The 23,640-nt window shown below is 47.5% G+C and overlaps 1 protein-coding gene and 1 long non-coding RNA gene across 3 annotated transcripts; one reads left to right on the top strand and one right to left on the bottom strand.

Moving 5' to 3' along the window:
* Positions 1-486: 486 nt before the first annotated feature.
* VPS33B (VPS33B late endosome and lysosome associated) lies at positions 487-19,888 on the bottom strand. 2 transcript variants are annotated; one of them, XR_005357074.1, is made up of 23 exons: positions 19,130-19,888; positions 15,984-16,064; positions 15,532-15,593; positions 13,635-13,684; positions 13,370-13,437; positions 9,345-9,390; positions 8,235-8,329; positions 7,858-7,962; positions 7,381-7,477; positions 7,112-7,189; positions 6,934-7,007; positions 6,577-6,663; positions 6,306-6,396; positions 5,819-5,893; positions 5,495-5,559; positions 5,321-5,375; positions 3,655-3,701; positions 2,940-3,072; positions 2,250-2,323; positions 1,633-1,734; positions 1,380-1,483; positions 1,157-1,273; positions 487-862 (listed from the first exon to the last, which is right to left on the bottom strand). XR_005357074.1 is itself a non-coding variant. In XM_038532852.1 (23 exons), exons 1-23 carry the CDS (start codon positions 19,223-19,225, stop codon positions 783-785), a joined length of 1,854 nt encoding a protein of 617 aa, XP_038388780.1. In that variant the 5' UTR covers positions 19,226-19,805; the 3' UTR covers positions 487-782. The 2 variants fall into 2 exon arrangements, 1 of the variants encoding a protein (XP_038388780.1); XM_038532852.1 differs by having other exon boundaries at positions 1,380-1,455; positions 19,130-19,805.
* Positions 19,576-21,347, top strand: LOC111095228. Its single transcript, XR_005357076.1, has 3 exons — positions 19,576-19,736; positions 19,890-20,096; positions 20,788-21,347. It is a non-coding gene; the product is annotated as an uncharacterized LOC111095228 (long non-coding RNA).
* Positions 21,348-23,640: the final 2,293 nt, after the last annotated feature.

Here is a 23,640-nt window from a genome sequence, read left to right as displayed (position 1 = left end):
ACACAGGCAGAGGGAGAGCAGGCTCCATGCAAGGAGCCCAACATGGGACTCGATCCCGGGACTCCAGGATCATGCCCTGGGTGGAAGGCAGACACCAAACCACTGAGCCACCCAGGGATTCCCAAACTTCTCTTTTCTAAAGTATAATAAATCAAAAGAGGCGCTGGGCTGGCTCTTTTGGGAGACGCTACAAGCCTTAACCTCAGGGTCATGAGTTCGAGCCCCACATTGGGCAAAGGTTTACTTAAAAAAATAAAGTATGATGAGCTACAGTATTTTAGAGTTAGAGGGTGATTGCTTTTCATCTACCTAGTCCGTCCCCTTCGTTCCATGGTTGAGGAAACACTGGTACAGGGCAAGTTTCAGGAGAGAACCAGACCAGACCCAGAGCTGCTGCGGAGTCCAGGCCACAGAACACATGAAACCCTACCCCTCCCCACCTCTGCCGGTGCTTCACTAAGATGGAAGTGCACATCGAGAACTACATGACACTTGAGAGTAGAGGCTTTATTTACAATGATACTCAAACAAGATTTAGCAAAAGATACCTCTTCCCCCTTGTATTTTTTCAGCACAAGCTATACTTCATAAACAAAAAAAGAAATATCCTGGCAGCAGGAAGTGATCTTTCTCCTCATAACTTCCCTAAGTCCCAAGTCAATTCTGAGCTCCTAAGCTCTTAGTAGGGTAGCTGGTGGACACCTGGTTAGCAGCCTGGACCAAATTCCTGTGTCCTGTTGGGAAACGTGTCCAGGGAAGAGTCAACCCTGGCAGGAAGAACTTCAGGCTTTCACCTCACTCATGGCCTCCATCAGGCGAGCACTATTTGTGATTGCTGTTGTCAGGAAAATGAATCTGTACCCTACGGAGCCAAAAGCACAAGCATCAGTGACTAAGCAGATCAGAGGTCCCCACGCCTAAGCCACGTCAAGTGCTCCAGACCAGGGCAGCAGGTTGCAGACATGGATGCACCAGTGCCATGTTCACGGGCCTGATGACTTGCTGCACCCAGTGGAACTGCTCTTCAGCCCACAGTTTGACTCCCTGCTCTTTAGCCCACAGCTTGACTACAGCCAGTGGCAGCCAGAGGCCCACTGAGCCACCTTCCTGAGCGCTGCCTGCTGTTCCCCGGCTCCCACATTCTGCCCTCTCTTACCTTTCTCTCTGCCCAAGAACCGGAGGGCTGAGATCTCTGAAAACGTGCAACCACCCAAGAACACCACCAGGATGAGGCGCAAGCACTCGCTGGAAGCCTTGTCTTCCTTGGTCGTGTCTGCAGAGATCAGACCAGACTCAGATCTTCGCTGGTGTGCTGGTGCTGGGCAGTGGCCCCGGCCCTCTGCTCGTCCCACCTGCCCACACTGGCCAGTGCCACGCACCTGTGAATGCCAACTCACTGCAGTTGAGCAGCCGCACCACTTCATCCAGACCTTGCCAGCTTCGCCGCTCCAGCACCTGGGAGGCACGAGCACCAGTTGCAAGTCTAAGACAGGAGTAGGCTTAGGAAGGGAAGGTCACAGCAGCCCAACTGTCACATTTCTTGTTAGCTACTGGGGTAGTTAAAAGTTGGGACAGGCCAGGGACCAAGAAAAAGCAGAGAGTGAACAAGGAATGGGAGTGGGTCGCTCTCACCTGCTCGATGATTCGGCAGCTCAGGGGCACGTAGGCACCACTGAAGACGTATGCCATGTCCCGTGGCACTTTCAGATCGTACTCGCCATCCACACGTGGGATCTGAGGGCAAAGGGGATGATGTGAGGCACATGACAACTACTCTCTCCAGCCCTTTATGTGGTTAAAGAAAAGTACATCCCAAAAAACAGTTCTTATTTCAGCTAAAGGGAAAACCAGCAAAAGCCCTTAAAAAAAAAAAAAAGGAAGAATCCATAACCAAAGATTAAAGCTTTTGCTCAGTACCCACTGATTCTCCTGAATGAGCTCTCCGTGCTCCCTATCAAAGACTGGAAAGAAGATGGCCCTCTGAAGCTCCCCTGGTGACATGGGACATGTCTCTCACTGATGTGGCACTTGGCCTATCCTCTGGCATTGGTGGGTGATTGTTACATGTTTATTAAGTGGATGAATCTCTATGTCTTATCTCATTAGATTAAGCTCATGATTAAATGCTACCAAATGAAAGGACCTTTATAAAAAAAACAACAACAAAGAGATATACTCCACCAAGGGATTCAAAGTACTCCACCAAGGACTGGACCCATGACTTCCCCATTCATCCTGTTTCTACATACCAAATTCAGCTTCTTGCTGATGGCACGAAAATTGCTCCTCTTGGCCAGAGAACTGAAGGCATCAGTAATCTTTCCTGGGAAGGAAACTTGTGCTGGATTTCATCTAAGGTCTATGGATTCCGTGACACAGACACAGACGATACCATTCAGAAATGGCAAATAGCAGGACTACTCACATCTCAAGACCCTTCTCCTCTTTGAGGAGCCACTCACCCAAAATTCTCTGGAACCAATCAAGACACTCACCACCCTTCTTCCCACCACAGTCTTCCTCCTCCTGCAGGGTACCTGCTATTTACTCAATACAGTCTACAGGGTGATCTGGGCTCACCGATGAAGTGTGTGGGGCCATGGAGTCAAACTGACATGGGTTCAAACCTGATTTACTACTGAGAGACTATGAACAAGTCAGTTCACCTCACTCAGCCTGTTTCCTTATCTACAAAATGGAGGTTATACACTTATATTTGTTAGCATTAAGTGAGAATCTGTTATCTACAGTTCTCAGCACATGGTTGAGTGTTCAATAAAGGGAACATGCTCCTACTAGCAGAAGCAGTAGTAATGCCAGGAAGAGTGAAGAATCACATCGTCCTTTGCCAGCTCATTTGCTCCCTCCCAGAGTGCTCTGGCTGCTGTGAGAAGGGAGGACTATGGCCATGGAAGGGGTTCTCCATGCTCCCTGCTCACCTGCAGCCTTGTCCGTCACCAGCTTGCTCACTTTACTCTCCACAGCTGTGAGGGTGTCCCCTGGGGCCTGCTCTGTTAGGAGCCCCGCTCGCCGCAGATTGGAGAAGGTTAGTAGGTGCTCAGGGCCATAGCTCTGAAGAAAATGCAATTCAGCCATTTACTGAGCATCCGCTGCACCAAGGTCTAATACTGTTAGGTAATATGGAAGTGAGGGACAGAAGGGCTATGCATTCTGTGCCCTAAAGAAATACCCAAACACCAAACAAAGGACAAAAAAAAAAAAAAAAAAAAAGCACAAAACTATGAGAGAAAAGAGAAAGCTACTGACGTAAGGGTGCTGGGGAGGGCTTCACAGATGAGGTAAGACTGGAGAAAGATCTGGAAGGAAAGCCGTATCAAATCCTCACAAGATGGTTCAAGTGCAAGTGAGCCCCAGGGGTGAGAACTCACCACCTGGTCCAAAAGCTCAGTGGCTCCAGTTCTCCCAGCACTGGCCACCCACCAAGAGAGCAGGGAGTGGGGGAGTCAAAGGCAATGGGAGGGTCTCTGTATGCTGAGAGGTTGACTGTCCCAAGATGCTCTAAGAGGGAGGCCAGAGTGGCAACAACATGGAGATGTAGACAAGAAATGGGCCATTTCTTCTTCTGCCTCTTTCAGAAATGTCCAGGTCCTCCCTCCACCAAGCTCCCTCCAGAGCACACTCTCCCAGCCTTACCTGCAGATATTGTGTTTTCAGAGATCGGTAATCCTTGGGAATCAAACCTGAGGATCAGAGAGAGAGGACAGGTTCATGCGAACACCAGCTGAGGTATCCTGAAATCTATAGCCAAACCCCCTCACCCTCTTGTGCCCCAAAACACCTGTATCAGGAGGAAGGACTCAGTAAATGTTAACCTTGGCTCTAGCCAGTTGATTTTAAGCTGACTCCTAGGGGTGCCTGGTTGGCTCAGTGGTTAAGCATCTTGCCTTTGGCTCAGGGCATGATCCCAGGGTTCTGGGATCAAGTCCTGAATCGAGCTCCCCGCAGGGAGCCTGCTTCTGCCTCTGCCTATGTGTCTGCCTCTCTCTCTATGTCTCTCATGAATAAATAAAATCTTTAAAAATAAAAATAATAAAATAAACTGACTCCTAAACTTAAGCTTGCTCACTGAGAGACGAAGCCTGGATCTGAGAGTTCTGAGGACGAGCCCTGACCTGTGAGGGTGCTGAGGGAGGGACACAGAAAGGTGCACTGCTCACAGTGGAGGTGGCAGGGGGACATGGCAGGAGGGAGGAGGGACCTGGGCGAGTTCCCTCCTGGCTTTGGGCCAGCACCACCACAAACTGCTTCACAGACTACTGAGGAATAGGACAAGTGTTCAGATAAGATCCGAAAGGGCAGTCTGGGGTGATTTCCTCCAGTGAGGTACAAAGAATGGGCTTGCAAGTACAATCGAGGAGATGTAGAATAAGCAAACTGCTCCTCTGGGGGCAAAGAGCGGCCTCAAAGACACATCCCCACCTGCAAGACTTCAGCAGGCAACACCAGTTGCCAAAAAGGGGTGGAGGGGGGGTGGGAAGGACAGGCCCGGAGTCACAGGACAAGCAAGTCACAGGGACGAACAGCACAGCACATGGAGTACAGTCGATAGTACTGTCACAGCTGCACTTGTGGGGAGCCCAGCATAGCGTACATACCTGCCTAACCCTGTGCTGTACACCTGAAACTAAGCTTCCATTGTGTGTCAACTGTACTTCCAATTTAAAAAAAGGAGGGGGTGCACATGGGTGGCTCCATGGTTTAGCATCTGCCTTCAGCTCAGGTTGTGATCCTGGAGTCCTGGGATCAAGTGCCACATCAGGCAAAGGGGAGCCTGCTTCTCCCTCTACCTACGTCTCTGCCTCTCTCAGTGTCTCTCATGAATAAATAAAATCTTTAAACAAAACAAAACACCCCAAACAGGTGAAAAAATTGCGTAAAGGGGTTAAAAGTTGTGCCACGGATGGTCGCAGAATCTGAGCTTTTGGAAACGTTTATGAAATTGTTTGGCTATACCCCTTTCCTGGACTGTCTTTATTATGAAACCTTGCTGTAGGCAGGAGGCTGGATGAAACAGAGAGACACACCATTCTACGCTGTGCCCCTGCAGTCCTAAGATGTGACTGGGCTTGTTCTGGGGGCCCTGGGTGTGGTCCTGCTTAGGGTCGAGACAGTGAATCACCCCAGAGCCTCAGGATGTCTCACTTGGAACAAAAACTGCTTTATTTTACAGGGGAAAGAATCCATGAAATTACTGGGAAACGTTCTGTCTGCTAGGATATTATGTCTGTCATTCAAAAGGATTTGCTCTATCCCTGAGGTATGATTTTTCAGTCTGGCATCTCTGGTTCCAGGGGCTCACCATTCTCAGTGATGGACAAAAGGCACATGAGGCGAAGGCTTTCTATAGGCGACACCTGCCCAGAAAGAGAGTCAAAGAGAATTCAAGTTTCATGACACATGTTCTTCTCTCCTCTTCCTTCTGGAGGCCAACCCCATGGCACACCGTTCCCAGCAACCCCGGCCATCTGCTCACCTGCCGGTCTATGTGTTCTTCAATGTAGCTGGTGCTCTCTCGGATGTTAAAGCCCTCCAGCAGCGCTGGGAGTAAGCAGAGGAGAGCACATTATAGGGCATGCAGCTCAGCTGTTGCCATGTATGCTAACAGGTGTCTGTCTCCCCATCTTTCTCCATGCTTGGGGTGGGTTAAGGGGCCCCCAGGACTCCTAACAGGAACCAGCATTCCACCCAGCCAGCACCAGCTAGAAGGAGCCAGATGGCATCTTTGCTGGATGGGAAGGTGCTGGGAGCAAGGGAAGCAGAAGCACGGAATGGAGCTGGGCACGGCCACCGCAGCTACCATGCTCAGTCTTGATGAGCTCCTGGAAGTCCTGCTTAGTCTTCTTCTTCATGATCGATTCACAGGCCCCAATATCTGCAGACAGGACAAAAAGCAAGCAGACACATTCCCAGTTCTAGAAGAATATGCCTTTATTATCCAGAAAAACTTTTTTTTCAGATATTATTCACTCATTTGAGAGAGGAAAAGAGCACAAGCAGGGGGAGCAGCAGAGGGAAAGGGAGAAGCAGGCTCCCCACTGAGCAGGGCGCCCGATGTGGGGCTCAATCCCAGGACCCCGGGATCATGACCTGAGCTGAAGGCAGACGCTTAACCCACTGAGCCACCCAGGAGTCCCAAAAATATAAAGTTCTTAAGGCAAAATGCAGAAGCACTTCGTCCCATTTCAGGTGAAACAAGATCATTATCTGCTGGGTGAACAGAGCTCTCTCCCAGGGCAGATCTCTTCTGTAGCAGCCCCTCGCCCTCCCCTCCGGCTGAAACCTACGGACGCTCAGCAGGCGGTGCTCCTGTTTCAGTCCCTTGAGCTCCTGGGACACAAAGTTCTTCATCTGCTTGATGTCCATGCCTCTCCGGCGCTGGGGGAAATCCTCACAAGGTCAAGCTCTCCCAGCCCTCAGACACGAGACACCACCACCCTCCCTCAGTCTCCCCGATTCCAAGAGAAAAGACAGGGGGCTGTCATCGCATTAGGGTTGTCAGCCGCCTTGGGAAGCCATTGGGGAAACGAAACAGAGGACCCCGGGCTTGGACCTCACGTCATACTGAGCCTGCAAGTTCCGGGCCTTCTGACTCAAAAAGCCAAAGACGTTGGAGAAGTGCTCATTACGAATCTCATTAAACACCTGCAAGGGGAACAAGCCAGCAACAACTTACCAGAGAACCCTAACTAGTCCCTCCTCCCTCGGTAGTGTGACCAGAGCACAAGAGGTGTGTTCTGTTCTAGCAAAAGCACAGAGAAAGCGGAGCTGGCAGCATGGATGCATGACAAGTACCAGCGACTGAGCTCTGGGGTATGCTCGTTCCTAGCGGGGAATCCGTCTCCCACAGACTCAGCCTCCCCACCCAGAGTGGGGCCCACAGCAATCCACGGCCAGTAGCCAGCACCCCCTCACCTTGTCCTCAGCATTGAGTAGAACCTTTAAGCTCCTGTCAGAGGATGTGACTTCTGGGCCAAAGTCGACACTCCCTTGAGAGCAGAGGGAGCAGCTATGAGGATCTCCAGAGGTCCCGGCCCAGGTAAGAGACCTCGGGAGCCGAGGACCCCCTCCACCTTGCCAGGATGCCACTTACCGCACTTGATGCGGAAGGTGTCATCCACCAGGCCCTCGTAAACCACCTGGGAGCAAAGTGCTGTCACAAAGTCCACATCTGAAACCGAGATCCCCAGCCGTGAGGATCCTCCCTGACCTACGCGGCTGCCCGGCTCAGGTGCCGCCACGGGGCCCAAGTGCCGTGCTCCTGGTCAACGCTGGCATTCATAGCCCCAAACCAATGGTCCTAACTGAGCCACCCATGTCCTCGAGGGTCCAAAGACAACAGGAGTGCTGAGCAGCATTTACCTCTGTCCAAGAGGAAGATATGTCCAATTTCTGGCCTTCGGCCCTTGGTTTCACCATCCTCCTCCTCTTCTAGTCTCCTCCACAATTCATATGACATCTGCCAGGGACCAAGACAATCTCAGTCTGGTGACCAGGTCCTTGCTGCAGCCCCACCAACTCTTTTCCACGTAACATCTCTCCTTGACCCCAGCCAGCACTAGCTGAGGGGAGCTCACTATTAACACTACTACCCACTACACATCCATCTGGGCCCACCCCTCCCAACCTCTCCCCTGCCGATGAAGGACGATTTCCAACCCCAAAGATAAGACTCAGGAGTGCTAGTCACATAAGTCCTCCTCTCTGAGGAACTATTCTGGAACAATAAAAGCAAGCCAAAGAATCTGCATCTTATTGCAGATGCCTGTGGGCAGTCCATGGTGGGCATAGAACAGGTAAAATAGGGGCTATTAGGACAAGGGCCCTGCTAGTGCCCACCTTGGTGCATCTGCCAATTCCGTAGCAGTTAGGAAACGGTCCGTAGAGGGTGCTGAGAAGGTGCAAGGCCTGTGCCACAGTGTTGATCCAGCGCTGATCTCCTTCCTGCACGGAGATATGGCTCAACCCAACAGACCCATCTGGAAAGGGGCTAGCCCTAGAAACCCTGGAGCAGGAAGGCAGGGTGTGGGGACTGTCTGAAAGCTTTCTGATTGGCCCCTACTGGTGGACAGCAACCAGTAGCACTCAACCCACAAAATGCTCTCCCCTCATGATAAATTATAGGAATGGCATGAAGGTTACATCAATGTTGCTAGCTCACTGGACCCCACCTGTCCCTGCCTGTCGATGCCAAGACCCAAAGACCCTGCACTTACCAGGAAGTAGTCCCTGAAAAATTCTGGCAGCTCCATGCTCAACAGATCCACATCAAGAGGCAGCAAAGAAAAGGCCCATTCGTCGCAGCTCACATCTGTGGGAACAGGGCAAGTCAGCCTCCCCATGGAAGGCATGGGGCTCCATGGCGGGAGAGAGGGTCTGCCACAGTGACATAGAAACATCTGAGCGCCGCCACATGCCCACCACCACACTGAGCACAGGACACTCAGAGACAAGTAAGACCCAGCCTGAGCCTTAAAGGAGTCCATGGTCTGTTAACAGAAAGAGACATGCACATGACAGCCTGCTACGCAATGTGTCTTCATCTGAGTACCCACCAAATGTGCTGAGGGGACACTCATTCACTACTCAACAAATACTGGCAGGAAGCCACATGTGTGCAGGCACTAGGCCGAGCACCAGGGGTATGTGAATGGAACGAACATGCTCCCAGCTTCCGCCAGAGAATCCCAATCTAGTAAGCGAGGAACACACCAGATACACCTCATTCTAGGTGTGCTCCAAACAAGTAGAACAGCAATCTGGGAGCACAGATAGTTCAGGGATCGAACCTCCACCTCAGCTATGCAGGGTAGAGGAAAAGTTTAGGAGTCCAGGAAAGACTTCCCTAAAGAGCCAATATTTACGCTTAGAATTTGAGTAAGATTTTGGTATGGAAAAAAAAAAAAAAAAAAAAGCTGAGGGCGGAGAATATTCTAAGCCACAGAAAAACCAAGTGGGAAGTGCCCATGGCTGAAGGATAGAGAGTCAGGAGAGAGAAGGGAGCTGCACACGGTGAGGCTGAGGAGACAGGAAGGGGCTGACTGCAGAAGGCCCTGAAGATTCTGGCACTAGGGCAGGATCTGCAGCAGGAGCTCCGTGCTCGGGTCAGCGATGCATGCAGCACAGAGGGAGAGAAGGCAGTCTTCTCAGGGGAGTCTTGGGACGGAGGAATGGTGGTACCTGGCGTCTCCTTCAGCCTTCCCTTCAGGGCCTTGTCCCCCTCCCCCTGGGGGGGAGCTCCCCTCCTCCCAGGGCCAACATGTAGAGTGGGGGGGGGGTATAGCGTTATGTTCTCCCCGTCTCCACTTGCGGCTGCCTCTTCTCACCTCCATAGACCCCCTCTTCCTCCAGCACCATCTCACATGCGTGAAACTGAAAGACAAGAGGGAGCAGCTGGTGACCACCTTCTTTTCTGTTCTTTTCATCTTTCTGGTGTTCTTCTGTGGGCACCAAGGACAACACCTACTGGACCCAGTGACGGAGACAAGAGAACGTGGACTCATAGGGATGACCACTGGAACAATTCAGCCCAGCGCTTTGTTTCCCTTTACCCACTTTATTTAGGTATTAAGTCCATAGCTCTTTCCTCCCTGCAAGACTGGAAAGCACCACAAAGGAGAAGGTATTTCAGCTGTCCCCGAAGGGTGAGTCCTGCACTCAGATGTAGGAGGGAGGACCCAATGTACCCCAGAAACAGGGGAGGTGGGGCAGGCAGCAGGGAAGGGGCACTGGTGTGGAAGGAGGTCAGGGGAGGATGGGTCCAGGGGACCCCTGGAATCATTAAGAGATCTGGAGATCCAGGCTAGGGGTGAATGGCACAGAATATTTAAAGTGGGTGATTTGCCCAAGAGAGAAGAACACAAAGGGACATGAGCACTGTGGACAGGATTCCAGGGAACAGCAAACTAAAAGGGTGCATAGGGCACAACCTGGCAGGGAAGACAGAAAGATGACACAGAGGCAGGAACGGGGGACACGGTGCCTCCCAAGGCAGCAAAGGTCCATTTCAGGAGGAACAGGCAACAGTGTCAAATGCCAGAGACATTAGGCAGGACGGGAGGGAATCAGGCATCACTGGATTTGACAACAGAGCCCTCAAGGGTTTGGGATCTAGTGAGGATGCAGGAGAGTGACAACAAGAACTCTTCACTCAACAGAAGGGAGAGTCCCTAATTGGGAGAAGACATGAAGTAGGAAGAATTCTTTAGAAGGGACAGATGTAGTTGAAGACAGAAGACAAAGAATCTACCTGACAGGGGCACCTCGGTAGCTCAGTGGTTGTGCCTCTGCCTTTGGCTCAGGTTGTGATCCCAGGGTCCTAGGATCGAGTCCCACATCGGGCTCTCTGTCCAGAGCCTGCTTTTCCCTCTGCCTATATTTCTGCCTCTCTGTGTTTCTAATGAATAAACAAATAAAATCTTGGGAGAAAAAAAAAAAAAAGAATCTACCCAACAAAGCAGGACAGTAGAGAAGGAATATGGGCATGGGGCCAGAAACACAGGTGAATGCCTAATCAAGGAGGGGAAGAGGCCCGGGTCACTTCTTCCTTTGAGATAAGTGGGAAGGTGAAATACTTGGAATCCCAGAGCCCAGATCAAACCTGCTAATCTTCATAATTAACAAAAGGAGTCTCAGGAAGAGAGAGAGAGAATACAGCTATTGAGGGAAATTGTGTTATGATATAAAATTAAGTCAAAGAATCTAAATAGGATATGAGATGGAGAAAATTCATCAAAATACCAATTTTGGGGATCCCTGGGTGGCTCAGCGGTTTGGCGTCTGCCTTCTGCCCAGGGCGTGATCCTGGAGTCCTAGGATCGAGTCCCATATCGGGCTCCCTGCATGGAGCCTGCTTCTCTCCTGCCTCTGTCTCTGCCTCTCTCTCTCTCATGAATAAATAAATAAAATCTTAAAAAAAAAAAAAAATTTTGTTTTTCTGTGCAATAGGGAGGCTTGTAGGATTATTTAAAACTATTACCAACATGTTCTATTCCCTCTTTGAACAAATCTGTCGTTGGAAGTATAATTTGAAAAAAGTCTCTCTCTGTGGGTCTCTCATGAATAAATAAAATCTTAAAATAAAAAGGGGGGGGGGTGTTCCTGGGTGGCTCAGCAGTTTAAGCTCCTGCCTTCGGCCCAGGGCGTGATCCTGGAGCCTCAGGATTGAGTCCCGCATCAGGCTCCCTCATGGAGCCTCCTCCCTCTGCCTGTGTCTCTGTCTCTGTCTCTGTGTCTCTCAAAATAAATAAATAAAATCTTTAAAAAAAAAAAGTTTTGTTTTTTTTTTTTTAAGACTCCAAGAACTAGAATTTATTGTCACAGCTCCTTTAGTAACATTTAAAGTAACCTATAATTCCAACTGGTTATCTTACTTAATAATTTCTTGCCCTGGTAATGACATTATACTTGATACATTTCTCAGTAGGATAAATAGCAGTAAGATTGTGCTACAAATCTTCAAATGATCTTCAAAGGAAGATCATTAGCTCTTTCTTATTTCTTTTACATGATGAGAAAACAATATAAGCCTGTGATTTCACTAGATTTTGTAACAAAAACTGAAAGTCATTTAAAAGAGGTAAGGACTTGCCATTTGTAACAACATGGATGGAGCTAGAGAATATAATGCTAAGTGAATTGAGTCTGTCAGAGAAAGACAAATACTGTATGATGCCATTCAAGTGTGGAACTTAAACAAAAGAACAAAGAAAAAAAGAGACAAACTAAAAATCAGACTAACTAGAGAGAACAAACTGATGGTAACCAGAGGGGAGGTGAGTTGGGAGATGAGAGGAATGGGTGATGGGGATCAAGACTGCACTCATTGTGATGAGCACTGAGTAATGTACGGAATTGTTGAATCACAATATTGTACTCTTGCAACTAATAAAACACTGTATGTTAACTATACTGAAATTAAAATAAAGTAACATGCTCAGCCCTGTTATGTCAAAAAAAAAAAAAAGGTAAGTACTATCAACTCCATTTTATAGATGAGAAAACTGAGGCACAGAGCAGGTAAGTAACTTATCCAAGATCACACAGGTTATAATGATAAAGCAAGGATTCACATCCAGTTTGGCTTTAGTGTTTGAGACTGAGCTACTGCTTCTACTTTCTCTAGAGTTTTTTGGGAAAGATTGGAAAAGAATAAATCAGGGTGCGTGGGTGGTTCAGATGGTTAAGTACCTGCTTTTGGCTCAGGTCATGATCTCCTGGTCCTGGGACTGAGCCCCAAGTCGGGCCCCTGGCTCAGCGGGGACTCTGCTTCTCCTTCTCTCTCTGATTCTCCCCGTGCTCATGCTGTCTCTCTCTCTCTCTCTCTTTTTTTTTTAAAGATTTTATTTATTTATTCATGAGAGAGACAGAGAAGAGAGAGAGGCAGAGACACAGGTAGAGGGAGAAGTAGGCTCCACGCAGGGAGCCCAACGTGGGACTCGATCCGAGTCTCCAGGATGACACCCTGGGCTGAAGGCAGCACTAAACCACTGAGCCACCCAGGCTGCCCTGTATCTCTCTGTCTTAATGAATAAACAAAATCTTTTAAAAATAAGTAAAAGGGAAAAAAGAAAAAGAAAAAGAACAAATCTCTGTCCTTTCAACTTTATTTTCTATCTGCTCTCCATGCAGCATAAACTACTTGGTATAGCTTTATAGGCCTAAAGCAGGCCCTGTATGTAAGATGAGGATGTACCCATAATGCACCTTGCTGACATGGGAGTGAGGGAACTTGATGGAATCAGGGAACGGCAATGCGACTATCACCAAACACTACAATTATTGAGCTAAAAAAGATGGAAGGGACCTAGCCTGAAGATGTGAACTCCCTGCTTGACTGTGGGCTTTCCTTCCCTCTACTCCTCAAAGCTGGGGTAGAGTAAAATGGTCTCTAAGCTTCCTTTTTTGTGTAAGAAAAGGCTTTTTCAAAGTACATTAGTATGGCTCTAGTATCCCAGGGGCAGTTGGTCACATGCCTTGAATGAGCATGGAGGAATAATGATTTATTGTACTTACTGTTAAAGGGACAAAGGGACAAAATCACTGGAATGCCATAACATCGTGCACATTACTATACAGAAATCTGAGTTAGAAGGGATACACAGCAGGTTCTGCTTCAGAAGAAGTCTACATAGACACTCCCTCTCACAATTCCACAATCTGTAACTGGGGTGGTTTGACAACAGACCCTCTGCTAAATAATCAAGACCACGTTAATGACAAGATGGGAATAGGTATTTTGTTCAGTCACACATAATTTGTTTTGGGGGAGACACAGCTATTGGCCCCTTGCCCCTTCCCAGCCTTTCATCCTGATCTACCCTCCCCTACTCCCACCAGAACCCAAACTCACCTTCTGAGGGCAGAAGATCACTTTGTATTTTCGAGTTCGGCCAGCCATTTTGTCAGCATTGACAAGACCTACAAACAGAAGGAAAGCAACCTAGAAAATCACGGGCCCTTTGTTAAGACTAGAAGCAAGGAAGTAGACATCCTCTTCAAGTGGTATGGCCAATTTGAACCATATTTTCTCATTAAAAGGTCCTTATGGCCTAGGCCCTTAATCTTGGCCACTCTTTCCTAGGTCTTAGTTACACGTAACGCCATGGCATACTCACTGGCAATGTATCGCATGTTCTTGATGCGAGGTCGGACCAAGAAGCACAGCCTGTGGGAGAGAAAGGAAAAAAACAAAACAAAACAAAAAACCTCAGTGAGGAAAAATCATGAAGTTGGTGATAGCAGCTTTGAAGAAACAGAAACAATGTCAACTCTTCATTTGCTCTTCTTGCCAGGCTGATAGTTCTCATCCTAGCCAAAGCCATGCCAGCTCTCTTGGCCTACCACATACCATGCACAGAAAACTCCCTTCAGTACGAGAGGTACATTGGTGCTGCAGGTACTTACGGGCCCCATGTGGGCCCCAGGAGCTCCTGCCCTCACATAATTTACAATCTATTGGGCAAAATAAGATACACACATGTATGGAGCATAATAATGGTCAAGTGTTAAAAAAAGTTCCAAGATAGTATATAAAATAGTGTTTTTCAAATAGAGGTTCATGGAGGTACTCTCCATGTATCCTGGAGAACTTTTTCCTCTAAGGGGAGAATGAACATTACTTAAGTTTGACAAATACAAAAAAAATAAAAATGAAGGCCAGAAACAGGCTGTCTGTGACTACGTGCCAAGTGAGCAGGACAAACACTAAACACCATGGAAACCCTGGACTGGGATGGCGACACAGAACTTCATGGAGGAGGTGGTGCTGGGCTCTGAAGGCCAGCGATTTTTTTAAGACTTTATTTATTCATAAGAAACAGAGAGAGAGAGGCAGAAACGTAGGCTCCCCGCAGGAAGCCTGATGCAAGACTCAATCCCAGGACCCCAGGATCATGACCTGAGCTGAAGGCAGATGCTCAACCACTGAGCCACCCAGGCATCCCAAGGCCAGGTTTTTTTTTTTTTTTAATTTTTATTTATTTATGATAGTCACACACAGAGAGAGAGAGAGAGAGAGAGGCAGAGACACAGGCAGAGGGAGAAGCAGGCTCCATGCACCGGGAGCCCGACGTGGGATTCGATCCCGGGTCTCCAGGATCGCGCCCTGGGCCAAAGGCAGGCACCAAACCGCTGCGCCACCCAGGTATCCCAAGGCCAGGTATTTTTTGCAGGAGCAGCAAGGGCAGGCAGAGTGAATGGCATGGCCAGAGGGCAAAGGCATGTGCACACAGTTGGTTGCCCCACTGGCTCAGTCAATGGAGCATGTGACTCTTGATCTTGGGGTCATGAGCTCAAGCTCCACATTGGGTGTAGAGATTACTTAAATAAATACAACTTAAAAAAAAGAAAAGAAAGTGTGTGTCAAGCAGAGGCTTGAGGGGACACATGAAAGACCAGGCTGGAAAGACAATGTGAGCCTCACTGGAGATAGCCTTGGAATCTGTGGTGAGCAATCTGGATTTTATTTATTTTTTTATTTTTTTACAAAGTACAATCTGGATTTTAATCAGTAACTAAAGGAAGCCTCAAAGGTTCCTGAGAAGAGCATAATGAAAATATTTTTCAGGGATCCCTGGGTGGCTCAGTGGTTTCGCGCCTGCCTTTGGCCCAGGGCGCGATCCTGGAGTCCTGGGATCGAGTCCCGCGTCGGGCTCCTGGCATGGAGCTTGCTTCTCCCTCTGCCTGTGTCTCTGCCTCTCTCTCTATGTCTATCATAAATAAATAAAAATAAATCTTTAAAATAAAAAAAAAAGAAAATATTTTTCAAAGATTAATCAATCTGGCTAGAGATGGCTGACCGGATTAGAGAGAGAAGAAGAGGACAGGAAAGGGAGAACATGCAGAAGGAAGACCAATTAAGACGGCACAGCATAACCTAGGCATGAACTTGTGCAAGTACGGGAAGGTGAACCACATCACAAATACGGTGCCAGATCCCAGCCAAGGACAGGAGGCATAGGTGCTGGGACCTCCTCCAGCCTGGAGCCCAGATGAACTTTCCCAGACACTCACTGTTCATTGGAGCTGAGGGCTGGCTTGCTCTCCACCTTGTACAGCTTGTCTACTTCGTGTTGCTACAGAGAGAACCCAACAAGACAATGCAATAAAAGCTTGGAAACCCACAGCAGGACACAGAGAGGACTTCTGTAAGGGCTCCTCTTCATGCTACTTCTAGGAATCAAACTGCCTCCCTGACAACCATCCCACTGAACTTTCCTCAAACTGTCAACAGGTAAAAAAAAAAAAAAAAAAAAAAAAAACCCAAACCAAACAATTCAGTAACAACCCAAACAACAACATTAAATCCCCTTTGTCCACCCAATTCAGCTACCCTGCATTTTACCTAAAAGGGCAGGCACTCCTTAGTAATTTGTACTGTTCATTTATTAACATTAAAAAAAAAAAAAAAAACCTGCTTCATGAGGAAAGAGGAGCCCAAGTCCACTGGGAAAGGGGGCGGGTACCTTCAGAATGGAGACATTGGCGATCCGATCCAAGGGGCTCATGAGATCTGCCTCAATGAACAAGTCCTTTTTTCCTGGAAGCTGAACACAGTACCTTGGGTCACTCATAGGTCACACATGCTCCCTCAGCTAAGAGCTCATCCAGCCATCCACTTAATAAAAGCACAAACTGAGTTGGAGGTACCCTAGGCATCATATCATTTACCCCAACACCTTATTTATTATCTGTGGCCACAGTGGACATTTCTTTATATATTCGCCTCGTTTGTCTTCTCATTTTCTGTACCGGTGGAAAGTTACTTTACCTTCTCGAAGGTTAAGTCCTCAACACTCCTGCTTGCCCATGACCTTGTTCTGCATCATTGCTCTGTTCTCCACTCTGCCTCCCAATAATCTCTATTGACTGTTGGACAAAGCCACACCAAACAAAGCCCCCCTTTGCATCTGGCAACCCCTCAACTGTCACCTCTGTTTAAGTAGTGTTTTTTCTTCTAATTACAAAAATAACCCATGTTCAAAGCAGAAAACTTAGCCCAGAACAGTCCAAACCCACCCATCCACTCTCCCATCCAAATCCCTGCCATCTGATTCCTGCATCCCTTCTACTGCTGCTGTGTCTCATCTGCCCAGGGAATGAGGGGTCACAATGAGTGGCAAAGAGAGGGAAGTGGTTAGAAGTTAGCTCTCAACTAGGTCTTGACAAATGAGTAGGGCATTGGCAGTGATCTAAGATGGCAATCCAGCAAAGGCCACAGACAGAGTAAGGACAGAACAAGCAATTCGGTCTGGCTGATGCCTAAGGTTAAGTGTAGGGAAATGGTTCTCAAGCAGGGATGGTTCTGCCCCATGGGGACATTTGGCATTGTCTGGAGACATTTTTGGTTATCTGACTTGGGGCAGGGGGTTTTACTGGCATCTAGTGGGTAGAGGTTAGAGATACTGCTAAAAGTCTTGTAGTGTATGGGACAGTCCCACAACAAAGTATTAGCTGGCCCCATATGTCAGTGGCACCAAGGCCAGGAAATCTTGATGTAGGGGGAAGGTGGGAAACAGGATTGAAATAGGTGACTGGAACTGGAGCATGAAGGACTCCAGAGTCTGGTTAGGGAATTTGGAGTTGATCCTCTATGAACAAGGGAAAACAGAAAGTTTTTGTACCTTGAAGCATCCACTCAGCTGGAAGTTTTAGTTAGATAAATCTGGGCACTGTGGATGTAATGGATTGGAGACATGAGAAATCAGAGGCAGGGAGTCCACTTCTGTGGTTAAAGCAATAGTCCAAGCAGACCAAGAGTGGAGCAATGAATGAGGACCTGATTGAAGCTAGTGGTGTGGTCAACAAAAATATGCTAAGGATACATGGAATGTGTAAGAGAATTTCTTAAATAACTGAAAGAAATTAACAGTTAACAGTGCTTGTATCTGTTCATTGGATGTGATTTTTTTCTCTTTATACTTTCCCTTACTATCTTCTTTGTAATGTGTGTTATAATCTCTAAAGTCAGGTGTAAAAAAAATAAAAATAAAAAATAAAGTCAGGTGTGAGGAAATATTCTTAGGACTCAGCAACTGATTCAGTTAAACGTGAGGCGGGGAAGGAGAGTCAAAGAGGATTCTGAGGTTTCAAGCCAGACCAGCAGTGCCTGTCAACAAGAATTTTTTTTTTTTTTTTTTTGTCAACAAGAATTAAGTCAGAAAAAGTGCCAGCATGAAGGGCAAATTCTTGCACAGACACCTGCACTGGCCACAGTGAGTTGCCCTTGTGGGCAGCTCCTCCTGAGTTCCCTGTACAAGTACCCATCCTTGGTCTCATTTACTCTCTTTCATGTGCTTCTCACCTATTAGCAGTGTTAAGTAGCATCTCTTTTCAATTCCTCACACATTTGAGAGTCTTTTATGTGTAAGTCACTGTGCTATCATGACGAGGCATATAAATGATATAAAACTTGGTTCCAGATCCCGAGTTCTCCGAGATTCTTTTGAGTCCCCATCTGCATCCAGCTGCGGCTCTACGTTTCTATCTGCTGGATGCTACAAGCAGTATTTCCTACTAGCATCTTCACTTCACCCTATCCAGTCAACCTGTCCCTTTAATTCATTTTTTTTTTCATTTCGATTCCATGTTCATTTAAAGAATATTTATTAAATACATGCTATGTGCTTAACTCCAAGCTAGGTACTCCCTGCGTACACAGCGTTGAACAGAACAGACACGTTCTTTGTTCTCAAGGACTTTCTGATATAGTAGGGAATCTGGACATTAAACAAATAAATATACACATAATGCATTACAACTATAGCAACAACGTTGTTTTCCTATTAACACAATAAAAATCTCAAACTCAGCTTTGCTTCTCGCTCAACCTTCACAATCAGTAAATCTTTGACATTCCATGACTTAAAAATCCATCCTTTCCCTTCAACCCCACGGTCACTAATTTTGCCTGATCTATAGTCTCCTAACTAGCATTCCTGTTGCTCAGTTACTCCAACCCACAGATAATCATCTTCAAGTATTGCTTCACCCCTTAAATGGGGAAAGAAAATCTTCAGGGGCTGCCTAATGCCTACTGGTTAACTTCTGATAGCTCTCCTCCCTGTATACAACTTGTCCTTCCCCGGTTCCTCAACTTTGCTCCTACAAACCAGTCCATCTGCCTGGAATATGCTCCTCCTTCTCCAAGGAAAATATGCTTATTTTTCACAATCCAGCTCCTTAAAATTCCCAGATCATTCCTGCTAGGAATGTCTGCTTATTCTGAACGCTTCTGGCATCCTACCTATCACCCATTTACCAGACGGCGCCCCCTGTGTGGTAATCTCTGTTTCACTGGGCTCCTACTGGAGTAGACCCTTAAGGACAAAGATGTCTTAACCATCTTTCCATCCCCAGTGATGCGGGGCACAACTGGTGTCTCCCTTGCATACCAAAGTGACTTCATTGTTGGGACTCTTTGCTAGGTCCCAAGCGGCTCTTACTGCCCTCTCCTTTTCCTCCCTAAATGCTTCACCTAAGACCTGCCACAGAAGCTCCAAGGACAATACCAACGGCCTGGAACAAGATAAGGGGACTCAGGAAGAATTAGGCGTCCAGTGAGCGCTAAACTGTTGATGCAGAAAAGGCCCCAGGCGTGGCGGGGACTGACCTGCTCCAGCAGATAGATGAGCTGGTCTCGGGCCAGCCTCTTGAGCATGGAGAAGTCAGGCAGCTCGGGGGCGTCGGGCCGATGGGGAAAGGCCATGGCAGCGGGCACCGGAGCAGCGGGGTGGAAGAAGGGCGACGCCCTCCGCTCAGAGAAGGTCGGCAGCAGCCCGGGGTACGAGCGGGGCGGTGCTCCCTCAAGCCTGGGCACGGTGCCTAAGAGCCCCCGAAGGGGCCCTCGCTCCTGCGCTCGAATGAATGGCCACCTCTCGATCAGAGAGCCGCAGCCTCGGAGGACTCTCGTCCAGAACAGCAGCCGCGGGACCCACCCGTCCCTCCCTGTCCACTCCGCCTGCAGCCGGGATCCAGTCTACACCCACAGATTTCGCGGCGTGCGGCAAAGACCCCGCCTCCTGCCAGAGAGAGAAACGACTTCCTAGACCTCCCGGAAGTCTCGTGCGATCCGCCAGCACTTAGCCTATCGGGAAGGGGACGGCGGCCTGGAAGGGACCTTTGAAAACGCGAGGCAACGCGTCAACGCTCTGGTCTCTTGCCTGGCCAGAAGGCAGCGTTCCCATCATGAGGATTACACCCTAAACCAATCTCTAAAGGTACACTCAATTCTCCTAGCTCGCTCAAACAAGGGGTGGGCACTTTGGCGAGGTTTTCAGAACTTCGTAAAATGGGCGAAACCCACTGGGGATCCGGAGGGCACTGATCACTGGGGATCTTGACTGTCAATCAAATCTACCCCCCAAATTTAGCTGCCGCCTGGGAGCTCTCTGGCTTCCCAGCTGCTGGAGGCGAGGCGCGGAGAAATGGGACACGGAGCCTGAAAGAAGGGGAGCGCGTTAGGGTCCAATGGAAGCTAAATCCTGCCAGCTGTAACTTTGGATACAGGAGTTTTGACTTAATGTCCGTCGGAGGGACGTCTGGGTGGCTCAGCGTTTGAGGGTCTGCCTTCGAATCAGGTGATGATCCAAGGGTCCTGGGATCGAGTTCCGCGTGGAGCTCCCTGCATGGAGCCTGCTTCTCCCTCTTCCTATGTCTCTGCCTCTTTGTGTCTCTCATGAATAAATAAAATCTTTAAAAATTTAAAATAATAATCCTTCGTGAGAAAATGGATAAACTGTGGCATATTCATATAATAAAGATAACTGAATAGATGAAAGAATCTAGATACGGAGTGGCATCTATATGATGCCATTTCTATACGGTTCTAGAATAGGAAAAACTAAAGGGTGAAAACAATTTCAGAAAAGTGATTGACTTTGGGGTAAGAATTGACTGGGAAGAGAAATTAGGGAATTTTCAGGGGTGATGGTAATAATCTGGATTCACCTTGTTAAAAAAAAAAAAAGAAGAAAAAGAAGCCATTTTAACTCCTAGATTTGCTGACAATACCTGAACTCGCTAATTTGTAATATCAGATCATCATTTCCTTGTGAGATGCATAGGAAGTACAAAGCTTCACTAATTGCCAAAAATTGAACCTGATCAAGTCTCAAGATGTAAATACCAGTTGATAGGAAATATGGAGGGTAGTAGAAACATGACAATAAACATTGTAGGAATTGAAACCTAATATATCCAAAATATAGGAGATAGGGGTGCCTGGGTGGCTCAGCCTGTTAGCATCTGACTTCCATTTCTTCTGCTCAGGTCATGATCACAGGGAAGTAGGATCCAGCCCCGTCTATGGCTCTGCTCCCAGCTCAGCATGGAATCAGCTTAGGATTCTTTCTCCATCTCTCTCTGCCACTCCACCAGGTCATGCTATCAATCAATACATTTCTTTTTAATATAGGAAATAAATGGGTCAAATAACCTGTAAAATAGAATAAAATGGAAAGGGAAATTACTATAGAAGATACTTCTGGGACATAGCCACATCATGCAGTGTTGCAAAGGTTTGGACCTTGTTGGGATCCTAATTCCAAGAAATCAACTATAAAAGTAATTTATGAAATACAAAGAGAATATGGTCAGGGTATTAGCTGATATTACTAAAACTTTTAAGGTACAGTAATGGCTTGTGTGTCTGTGTTAAAAAGGAGTTGAGGGGGCACTGGGGTGGCTCAGTCTGTTGATTATCTGTCTCTTGATTTCTGGCTTAGATTGTGTTCTTGGGGTCATCGATCTAGCCCCATGTCAGGCTCTGTATTCAGCATGGAGTCTCTCTCCCTCTGCTCTCTCTAAAAAATAAATAAATACAACTTTAAAGTAGTTCAGGGTGCCTGGCTGGCTCAGTCAGAAGAGCATGGGACTCTTGATCTCTGGTCTCCTAACTAGCTCGGTTCGAGCCCCACATTCTGTGGAGGTTCTAAAAATATTAATAAACTTTTTAAAAAACGGAGTCCTTATCTCTTTCAGATACATACTGAAGTATTTACAGATGAAATAATATGAGGTATGTAGGATTCGATTAAAATAAGCTAGGAGGAGCTGTGGGGCAAGTATGCAAAATAATGGGAAAAGATTGGCTTCCTTTTTTTTCTTTTTTTTTAGATTTTATTTATTCATAAGAGAGAGAGAGGCAGAGACACAGGCAGAGGGAGAAGCAGGCTCCATGCAGGGAGCCCGATGTGGGACTGGATACCGGGTATCCAGGATTATGCCCTGTGCCGAAGGCAGGCGCCAAACCGCTGAGCCACCCAGGGATCCCCAAGATTCGCCATTTATTAAATGTTAAAGCTGAGTAATGAGTACATAGGGGTTCACTGCATTACAATATTATCCCAACTTCCTGTATGTTTGAAAAATCCTATCATACAAGATTAAGCAAAAGACAAACAAGAAACTTTTGTGCCCACATTAGGCTTCAAGAGCTTATCCAGTGTTTTATACTGAGCTTTTTTTTTTTTTTTAAGATTTTATTTATTCATGAGAGACACACAAAGAGAGAGAGAGAGAGGGAGGCAGAGACACAGGCAGAGGGAGAAGCAGGCTCCATGCAGGGAGCCCGATGTGGGACTCAATACCGGGTCTCCAGGATTACGCCCTGTGCCAAAGGCAGGCGCCAAACCGCTGAGCCACCCAGGGATTCCCTTTACTGAGCTTTTTCTACCACCTCCCCATTAGATCGAATCTCAGCTGCTGAGAGGTGGAAACTGCCCTGAGCAGATTAGTGACACATAAACCCTCCAAGGCATAGGGACTTAAGGGCTTTGTTTGTAGTTTGCTAGTCCTAAGCTTGGCCCCAAGGTTGCCAGGAGGTCCCCATTCCACCCACAGCCACTTATCTCCAGTTTTGGCATTGCTGTATCAAATGCTGCTCCCTCCACCAGACCCTGCACCTATGCCCCAAAGTGCAGCTCACCCCATGTGTTGTGACGTCAATATCTTTCCTCATGTCATGAAATAGGACTGCCTAGGGATAGGGCATCACAGAGTCCTAGGACTCCAGCCCAGTGGAACACAGGCTGGGTGAATCCCTTTACCCCTTTCCAGCTTGAGCTGGATTTAAGGGGGTGCAGTCTCCCCAGACACTGCAGTGTTCATAAGTCAGGATCTGAGACAGGATAAAGCAGGAATAGAGGTGCCTTGGTGGCTCAGTGGGTTAAAACTCCCACTCCTGGTTTCAGATCAGGTCATGATCTCGAGTTGGGAGATGGAGCTGTGTGTGTGTGTGGGGTCTGTGCTCAGTGGGGAGTCTGCTTGAAGATTCTTTCCCTCTGCCCCTTCTCCGACTCACTCGAGCACTCTCTCAAGTAAATAAAAATCTTTTTTTTTTAAGATTTAATTTATTCATATGGGGGGGGGGGCAGAGACACAGGCAGAGGGAGAAGCAGGCTCCATGCAAGGAGCCTGATGTGGGACTTGATCCCGGTTCCCCAGGATCACACCGTGGACTGCAGGCGGCACTAAACCACTGCGCCACCGGGGCTGCCCTCAAGTAAATAAAAACCTTAAAATAAATAAATAAATAAAGCAGTAACAGGTCAACCTGGAGGAAGCTTAGGTCTTGTTGGCTGAGGCTGGAAAAGTAAAAGGCTGGGCTTTCTGCCATTCTGGACTGGTTGATTCTCCGACTATTTCCTCACTCAACCAATATTAAAACCTATGTTGGGAGCTGAAACTACAGCAGTGAACACAAAACTGGGGCAAGATGTGTAGCAACAAAACAGTAGTTATCTATGACACACTGTGGTGATAGAAATGTGAAGGGACTTGTTTTAGACTGGGTGATTAGGGAAAGCTTAAGAAAGTAACATTTGATCTGAGACTTGAATGACATGAAACCAGCCATGTGAAAATCTGGAGAGAAAGAACCAGCAGGTTGCAAAACCTTAGATTGGCATTTGCAAGATTGGAAAAAAAGATTTAAGCTTGGTGAGCAATAGGATGGTAGGGGATAAAGTAAATGGAAAACATATCAAAGATTTTTTTAACAACACCTTTTAATTTTCTATAGTCCACTGGGGAAAGGGCATAGTCAAATGATTTGCAGGAGTTAAAAATTGGTCAAAATACCATTTTCCACCTCTTAAAACCACTAAAAGGTTCTAATGGAAA

Source organism: Canis lupus, chromosome 3 (assembly GCF_011100685.1).
Source record: "Canis lupus familiaris isolate Mischka breed German Shepherd chromosome 3, alternate assembly UU_Cfam_GSD_1.0, whole genome shotgun sequence".
Classification (NCBI taxonomy): Eukaryota; Metazoa; Chordata; class Mammalia; order Carnivora; family Canidae; genus Canis; species Canis lupus.
Note: the sequence above shows the minus strand (reverse complement) of the source record. Positions and strands in the feature narration are given on the sequence as shown.

What these genes read in the sequence shown, in the direction of transcription:
- VPS33B (XM_038532852.1), bottom strand. Translation starts at nt 19,225, where the DNA reads ATGGCCTTTCCCCATCGGCCCGACGCCCCCGAGCTGCCTGACTTCTCC. An exon ending in ACTTGCAGGCTCAGTATGAC is followed by an intron (nt 6,397 to 6,576) that starts GTGAGGTCCAAG and finishes GATTTCCCCCAG; the next exon opens with CGCCGGAGAGGCATGGACAT. An exon ending in AAGAACACATAGACCGGCAG is followed by an intron (nt 5,376 to 5,494) that starts GTGAGCAGATGG and finishes CTTTCTGGGCAG; the next exon opens with GTGTCGCCTATAGAAAGCCT.